We start from the raw sequence: 9,320 nt of genomic DNA on the forward strand, positions 1-9,320 counted from the left end.
GGCACATAAAAGACACCATTTCGAGCGTGGCCGTTTTCGTGCGGGTGACACGTAAAAGCACCCACTACACTCTCTGAGTGGTTGGCGTTAGGAAGGGCATCCAGCTGTAGAAACTCTGCCAAATCAGACTGGAGCCTGGTGTTGCCATCCGGTTTCACCAGTCCTCAGTCAAATCGTCCAACCCATGCTAGCATGGAAAGCGGACGTTAAACGATGATGATGATGATGATGATTAAATACTAATCGCAATTTCATTTTTCTGAAGGTGGAATCATATTTAATACTCATAAGATTTAAAGCAGTCATATCCAGCCAAAATGATTTACCTATAGTATTTTCAAACCAGCCAGATCTGGCCTCTCACACTTATCTTACAATATTACTCTAAAAATAAACAACCATGTCATTGAAATCTCAAAGCTAAAAGGTAATTAATGCATAACTAATTCAAATTAATGTGAATGAATATGCATAACATTTTGACAGAAATTTTTTTTATGTTAAAGGGTTAAACATATTTACTGAAAAATGTTATACATATTAAATATAATTCTACATTTAAATTTTATTTATGCTGATGCAACATGACATCTCCTCTAATTTTGTTTTATCAAATATTTTATAAATTTTAGTCAAGTGTAAAAATAACTAACAAAGTTTGAAAATTACCTCTACAAAATTGCCTGAATAAAGTTCTTCTAAAGAGACTTCTAAATCCATAATGACATCTCCACCACGGACTACATCAGGTGTAGGATCTTTGCCAAAATGAAAATTTCCAAAAAAACTGTAATAAAGATTATAGAAAGAAAATCAAGGAAGGAAAAGAAAAATACATTTATGAAAGACTACAATATATAATGATAAATGTTGCTGCATTATATAGCACTCTTCCCACCATTCAGTTTAGCTAATTAGGGTTGAAACACAGATAATGATGAAATGAATCAAAATATCAGTTAGCTGGTATAAACTACTTTAAAATCTAACTAGAATTTGAATATTGAGCATTCAGATCTTCTATACTTAGTAACTTTCAGAATTTTACAGACTGACTGACATGGCAGATTAGTATAGTCCAAAGATCCTTAATAAGTCTACCTGGTTAATTTTATGTCTTCTATTTTAATTGTATTTAACAACGATTGTGAGGTAACTAGACACCAGCCTCTTTTTCTTTATATGTTCTCCACTGAACTATTTGTATAAAGGAAATTGTAACTGCCCTAGTAATAATACAATCTAATGACTGAAACCAGTAAAAGAACATAAACTCAGTTAACTTGTATTTTGCTGATGCTTAACCTTGATTCTTTTACTCTCTCAGTGTTATAACATTTTCTCACTCGAAAATATTTATATGTAAATTGATCATGTCACAATGAACTAATATTGGTTGCTCGTACAGGCAGAAAAGGCTTTAAGAGATAATGGAAAGTCTTTATGTTCACCATACTGTTTTAATGAGAATTAGAATATTTATAAAATGTAATATAGCCAGGAACTGAAGCCAAAATGACAAACTTGGTTTTGCAGGAACTTAAGGCAACAGTTTCAAGTTGAACTGAATTTTGAAAGATTCACAAGTTATAATTCTCATATACAAATATATAAATTAAAAAATACCTTGAGAAAGGATCACCACTCATATCCCCTTGTTTTAAACCTTCCTCACCACGACGATCATAAATTTTTCTCTTCTCAGGATCTGAGAGTATCTGTGAACAAAATATAGAATTAAACAGTCAAGCCTCATTTTAAGTATAATTTTTTCTAAACAAATAAATAAAAATTCTTAATATAAGGTACCAAATAATTAACAGAAGCTTTATTTGAAATAGAAATAGTTATCATTGTATGGTTGTGCATGCATTTGTGGGCACTGAATGCAGGGGATATGTGAGGATTAGAGAAGAATGGCACTGGTATGCGCCAATGAATGTACAATATCAGTGTACATGTATGACAAAATGCAAATATGTTAAAAGAAAAGTTAGGTATAAGAAGAAACAGATGTAGCATGCCAAAGAGAAAACTATGATGGTTTGGTCATATGATGCATATGGATGAGGACAGCTGAATAAAGAAGTGCCAATCCCTTAAAGAAGATCAAGCTTGTGGAACAGAGAGACCCAGTAAGACAAGGGTTGAAGTGGCAAGGGCAGACCTCAAGATGTTGAGCTTCATGGAGGAAATGACAAAGGACTGGGACATCTGGTGATATGAGGTTCTTGAGAAGACCTGTCCACCTCAGCAAAACTGAGTTCTGGAAGTGCTGTGTATATTTTGCTTTCCACTCACGTTACATTGATTCACTTGCACATCCACTCTCACAAACCAAAATTATCTCTCACATGCCCAATGCCTACCTCTTCTCCTACTCCTGCAGCTGACCTAAACTTGTCATGTCCTCCTCCTGCTGACTGCAACATTACTATCCTGCCACTCTCCCTTCACCCATTGCCTCCTTCACCCCCCTATCCTTCACCAACTCATGATTCATTGGTCATCACTCTTCAACCCTACCCAACTTATTTACAGTTGCAGGCTGTCCTACCATCCCTTCATCTGCTGCTCCCCACAGAAGTTTCCAACTCCCTCACACCCATCAACTTCTACCCACTCATGGCCTTGAGGAGGCCACCAAGACACCTCATATCTAATATCTATCTCTTCACAATTCCTACTGATCATTCTCACCCTCTTAAACTAAATATGTGTAACCATACGGCTTTACTACAAGAACCTACTATGCTCCTCCATCATACTGTATCCCCTCAATCCCCAGCATTAAGTTGACTCCCCACTTTTCTCAGGGCTTGTAGTCTTGCAAGCAGCATGATGATCTCATGAGTGCTGGTAGCATGAAAGAAGCACCCAAAACACTGTAAAGTTGCTGGCATTAGCAAGGGTATCCAGTTGTAGAAAATATGCCAAAGCAAACATTGGAGCATGATGCTATCCTTGGAATTGTCAACTCATCCAACCCATACCAGCATGGAACATGAACATAAAATGATGATGATCATCATCAAATACAATTAAAGAAAATGAAAACATGAGAATTATGACACTGAAATAATCCTATCAAAACAAACAGGTAATGGAAAGGATTGTAAGATAAAGGATGAAACCAGGAATGTCTAATGAGATAAACTACAAGTAGATAAATATTATTCAGAAAATAATGTATGGATTTGTGAAGAATTTGTATATTTTTATAATTTTCAATATATCATTTTTCATCAGGCAAAATAAAAGCTGATAATTAAATTTTGACTAGTGGTTTATACCTTAAAATTTTTGTTCCTTAAATTGTGTTACAATAGACATACAAAAGAAATATACTTGAAAAAGAATAAAGGAAAGAAAATCAGAAGCATTTTGATTATCATGCAGACCAGTTTTCATTTTGGTTAACTCTATTTATTATTATAAACATTTTAGATTAAAGTTACATTACTAAATATTATACCTCATATGCAGCCCCCAAATCCTGAAATTGATCTGCAGCTTTGGGATTATCTGGATTCTTGTCAGGATGCATCTCTTTAGCCTTCTTTCTATAAGCCTTCTTTATGTCATTTAGTGATGCTGATTTTGAAACACCAAGTATTTTATAGAAATCTCGTCTGAAAATCATATTGATAAGAAATCAAATATTCAGGAATAACTTATTAATAAACAAAAACACATTGCAGAATCCTAAAATAAAACCAAATGATTAGAAAATAGCTATGCATGTGATATAAGTTTTTCTGAAGGAAAATAAAGGAGAAAGTACATTAAACGACAAGCCTTGATGGTATCATCATCAACATCATTTAACCCCTTCACTTCTAATGGGATATATGTATCCTAAGAAAAAATTTTTTAATAGTAAAGTGAATTTTCTTCATTTAAAATGGCTTGGGCTGGCACAAATCAGAGTTACAGCATAAGGAGTAGGATGGAAAAAGAAAGAGTTCATTTGTCCAGAAGCAATTATCTTTTATAACAAATATATGAGTAGAGTAAATCGCTCTGATCAAATGGCAACATTGTATGAACCTGATCAAAAATGTAGAAAATGGTGGACTTCAGGTTTCTGATGACAGCTGTATACAACAGCTATGTTATTCACTCTGAAATTCATCATACGAAACCACCGTTTATAAATTTCTTGGTAAATGAAGCTGAATATTTGATGAAGGCAAGAAGGTCGAATTTTTCACAAAAGAAAATGAGATCTTTTGGATGGCCTTCTAAGACTTCAAAGTTGATTTCGAATGTAAGTAAAACAAAAGAGTCGTAGAAGATGTACTAGTTGTATTTTGAGGAACAAAGAAAGGAGTATTATTTGGAAGGGGTCATTATATATATATATATATCATTTTATAAGTGTTATTTGAAAAAATAATTGTAATTTATAATAAATATATGAGAAAGCAATTATAGCTTCATTTTGTGTTTGAAATAAACTGTAGGATTTATTTCATTTTTATTTCCGTAATTTTCCGAACTTGCTAACATGCATGCAAAATACTGTCGAGGATAGGATAGTCCCAAGTATTTGTTCGTTAGAGAACTATTGAGACATTTTTGTCCCACATTCAAAAACCATATGTAGTGATAAAAAAAAATAAAATTTTAATTATGGTAGGCAATGAAGGTTTAAAGAAGTGGAAAATGCGAAAAAATAAAATAAAAACTGATTGTACAAAAGTCAGAGTGAAAGAGTTAACATCCATCTTCCATGCATGCATGAGAAAGATGGTTGACAGGAGCTAGCCAGGTAGAAAAACTACCCTAGGTTACTGTGTCTGTTTTGGCAGGGTTTTTACAGTTGAATGCCCTTCCTAACACCAACCACTTTGCAGAGTGCTTTTTAGTGCTTTTTATATGGCACTAGCATAGGTGAGGTTAGTTTTGGTATGATTTTTACAGCTGGATGCCCTTCCAAATGCTAACCACTTTACAGTGTGGACTAGATGCATTTTACATGGCACCAGCACTGTAAGGTCACCAAGTAACTCGCAAGACAAGGAATTATGAGAGGGGCAGAGGCATTTGAGACAGGGAACTTGTGTCAGTGGATGAAAGGTTAGAGTGTGACAAAGAGATAGCAGCAGCAGAAACAGGTGGCTAGCTATAGAGGAGACACATGGTTACCAATGAGAGAGAAAGAGCGCAGTTAGGTGTTGCCAAGAAGGTGTAAGTAGGGAGTGGGGATTGCAGTAACTGGAAAAAACCTGGGTAGAAAAATAGGGCGGGGGTAGCAATGCAATGAGGGCAGGAAAGAGGTTTCGAAGACAATCATAGTTTAGAAGAGGAGATGTAGTTCAGTTTCTTGGGGTAGAGTGTGTGAAAAGTTTGTTGTTACATGTGGGTGGGACACAATGCTTCACGCACTCAGTTTTGCTGACATGGTTGGGTCTTCTCTAGAACCTCATATTGCCAAACATCTTGGTCCATTGTTGTTTCCTCTGTGAGCCCCAACATCCTAAGATTGGTCCTCAGCACTTCATCCATGTTTTCCTGGGTCACCCTCTTCCACAGGTACCATCCACTTTCAGTGACTGGCACTTCTGTATACAGCTGTTTTCACTCATACACATCACATGTGTGAAATACCTAGTGATCAATCTATAGCACATTGCAGATATTATAGATGTAATATGTTGGCAAAATATTCTCTTTTAGTAAGCCACTGTGAAGCAAAGAAACATAAGGCATCAACTCCACAGCAAATGATTCCTCTTACCAATTTTATTAAAACCGAAAACGATAAGACATCTATACCCGAAACAAATTTAGCAATGTTTATTTGTTGTCACTCATCATTTAATAGCTGTGATCACTTAATAGAGTTATGTAAGAATTATATGTCTGATAGTGATATTATGTCCAAAGTGAAGTTGCATCGTACAAAATGCGTAAATATTGTGAGAAATGTTCTAGCTCCATATTTTGATGGAGATTTGATTTCTGATATAGGAGATAGAAAATTTAGACTGCTATTAGATGAATCCAATGATATATCGATAAACAAGTTGTTAGGAATTGTTATCACATATTATAGTGACACTCACAAAAAAGTGGTACACACATATCTCAGTATGGTATCTTTAGAAACATGTGATGCAGATGGCATTGTAGATGCCTTAAAAATTGAATTAGAAAAAAATGAATTAGATATAAAAAAATTACTGGCTATAGGAACCGACAATGCTAGAGTAATGATAGGAGTCAACAATGGTGTTTTCCAGAAATTAAAAGAAGTTCCATCGTTACTTCTATTTAGATGTGTATGTCATTCTTTACAGTTGGCAGTATCCCACACATGTGCTGAATGCTTGCCCATAAATTTAGAATTTTTAGTATCTGAAACCTATAAATGGTCCTCTCATTCTTCAACAAGACAAAGTGCCTACAAACAACTTTACCTTGCTATCAATGATAAAGAGCCTTTGAAGATCGTGAATTCTTGTACAACTAGGTGGCTGTCAATAGAACCAGTGGTAAATAGAATTTTAAGCCAATGGTTTGAATTGCAAACTCATTTCCAAACTACAACTACAAAACAAAAATGCTTTACAGCACAAATATTACACGAAATGTTTTGTGATTCTAGGAATGGACTTTATCTTTTATTTTTGCATCCAATTTTAAAACATGTTCAGGAAGTGAATAAACTGTTTTAATCAAACACTTGTCAACAAAACAAAATTGATTGAAGATCTTTCAAATTTGATCAAATCTGTTGCTAATGTGATAGTGTAGCCAACATGTAGAATTGATCCTCTTGATCTGGATACTTCTATTGAAAAATTTCTGGATCCTAAACCAAATTTAGGCTACAGGTTCGAGAGAAAGATAGCAGAAATGATTATCAAGAAGACTGTAACAGCCACCGAAGAAAATAATATTCGCAAAAGAGCACAACAATTTTTACTCTGCCTTTATAAAGAGCTCAAGTACCGTTTGCCAGGAATTATTAATATACTGAGGAATATCAAATATTTTTCAGTAGAGAATATTTCGCAGCATTTCAAAGAGCCAATTTTTCCTGTCTCAGAAGCAATGCATTTTAATGAAGAAAAAATTGCTTCATTTGAAATTCAGTTTAATAGCATTCATTTAGTTAATTGGACAAATACGTCTAATACTGAGGCATTCTGGCTGGAAGTCCTGGAATATAAAGATGCTACTGGAGGAAATCCTTTTAGAGATTTTGCAAATTTTGCCATTAATCTATTGACATTACCAAACTCAAATGCAGAAGTTGAACAGTTGTTCAAAATTGAAAAACAAAATGCATCTTCCTATGCTTAGATCAATAATGTCTATAAAATAAGGCCTGAAAAGATATGACAAATGTTGCAAAAACTTTGATATTCCAAAACACATAACAAGATAGGAACCTTGAATGTATACAGAAGTCAAGACCTAGGCACTGCAGCTGAAAGTGATCAAATCAGTGAAATTCAAGAAATTATTTCTCAATGATGAATATAATTAAAGAAAGTAAATAAAAATTAAACTTTTTGATATAATTAGTCTTTAGCATTTTTTGTACTGAAATTTAGCATAAAATTCTGATTTTGAGTTGGCAACACTGTTACATACACATGTGTATACATACGTACATAAGCATAGGTACATTTATGCTGATAAATATATAGTCTCCTACTCGCATACATATGTGCACATACATGTGTGGTGGGAACTTACTGAATTATTATTAGTTATTACTCATAATATTATTTGACAGTGATGTGTCATGAGATTACGTAAAAATACATGTTTATATAGAGAGAGGGGTATAGCTGGATAACTATATGTATATAAAGAGAGAGAGATGCACTGCTACGAACAGACACTTAGGTGGGGTGGAAAAGAGTGGAGGGGAAAAAAACTCCCTGAATTATTATTATTTCACAGTGTCTAATCTTGAAAATGCATATTTGGCATAGTGGGAACATCTTGGAATTTTCTCCACATGCTTGTTTGCCAAGTTCTCATTACTTCGCAAAAAAAGAATTAACAAAAAAGAATACAACACCAAGAACACTTCAGACACTAACAATCAAACAGAACACTGCAAAAACAAAAAGTCAAAAGATAAATACAAAAATATTAATAGTACAATTAAACTGCACCTGCCACAAGAAATCCTCATGGCCGTTCATGAACCAATGTGTCCAAAACAACATAAAATATAAAAGCACAATCACCGCACCACAACAAAAATACGCATACATAAATGCCTTAGAAAACTAATTTAAGGTTCAGTACCGAAACCATATCTTATCATTTCAAAAGATAAAGAGACAACATGCAACTTCAACAGCGAATCTAATATGGAGATTGAAGGAAGGAAAAATTAAATACCAAATGGAATGGTCAATAATAAAAAATGCACACATATCTGGCACATGTGACCTTTGTCTCGAGGAAGCATTGTGCATCCTGCTAAGTAATGAGAACCTAGTAAACAAGCATGTGGAGAAAATTCCAAGATGTTCCCACTGCACCAGATATGCATTTTCAAGATTAGACACTGTGCAATAACAATAATTCAGTGAGTTTTTTCTCCTCTCCCCTCTTTTCCACCCCACCTAAGTGTCCGTCCATAGCGGTGCATCTCTCTCTCTTTATATACATGTGGTTGTCTGGCTGTATCCCTGTCTCTATATAAATGTGTATCATCATCATCATCATCATCGTTTAACGTCCGCTTTCCATGCTAGCATGGGTTGGATGATTTGACTGAGGACTGGTGAAACCGGATGGCAACACCAGGCTCCAATCTAATTTGGCAGAGTTTCTACAGCTGGATGCCCTTCCTAACGCCAACCACTCAGAGAGTGTATGTTTACGTAATCTCATGACCCATCACTGTCAAATAATATTACTATGAGTAATAACTAATAATAATTTGGTAAGCTCCCAGTGCATGTGTGCGTGCATATGTTTGTGAGTAGGAGACTATGGGTGCATATATATTAACATACGTGTATATGTGTGCATATATACTTATCAGCATGAATGTATCTACGCTTATGTGCATATGTATACATGTGTATGTATGTAGAGAAATGTACATGTGTACGTATATATATGTAGATATTTGTGCGAATTTATTATGTACATACAAGTGTCCATGTATGAACGTGTATATATATATGTGTGAATATGTATATATATATATATATATATATATTTACACATACATACACATTCATACATGGACTCGCTCCTTTGTGCTACATGGGCTCAACTCCCCTCCCCTCTTCATCTAACCCTCCTCCTCTCTCCTCTCACACCTATTTCCTCCC

General features: G+C 34.6%; 1 protein-coding gene across 1 annotated transcript in view; it reads right to left on the reverse strand.

Moving 5' to 3' along the window:
• The window catches only part of LOC106875108 (dnaJ homolog subfamily B member 11), a 105,842-nt gene that overhangs the window by 47,666 nt on the left and 48,856 nt on the right, over window positions 1-9,320 (reverse strand). The window contains exons 2-4 of the mRNA XM_052978389.1: window positions 3,476-3,632; window positions 1,627-1,718; window positions 670-787 (exon numbers count right to left, since the gene is read on the reverse strand). Coding sequence (XP_052834349.1) covers window positions 670-787; window positions 1,627-1,718; window positions 3,476-3,632 — 367 coding nt within the window. The remainder of the gene's footprint in view (window positions 1-669; window positions 788-1,626; window positions 1,719-3,475; window positions 3,633-9,320) is intronic.

The sequence above is a fragment of the Octopus bimaculoides genome, chromosome 2 (assembly GCF_001194135.2).
Source record: "Octopus bimaculoides isolate UCB-OBI-ISO-001 chromosome 2, ASM119413v2, whole genome shotgun sequence".
In the NCBI taxonomy this organism is placed as follows: Eukaryota; Metazoa; Mollusca; class Cephalopoda; order Octopoda; family Octopodidae; genus Octopus; species Octopus bimaculoides.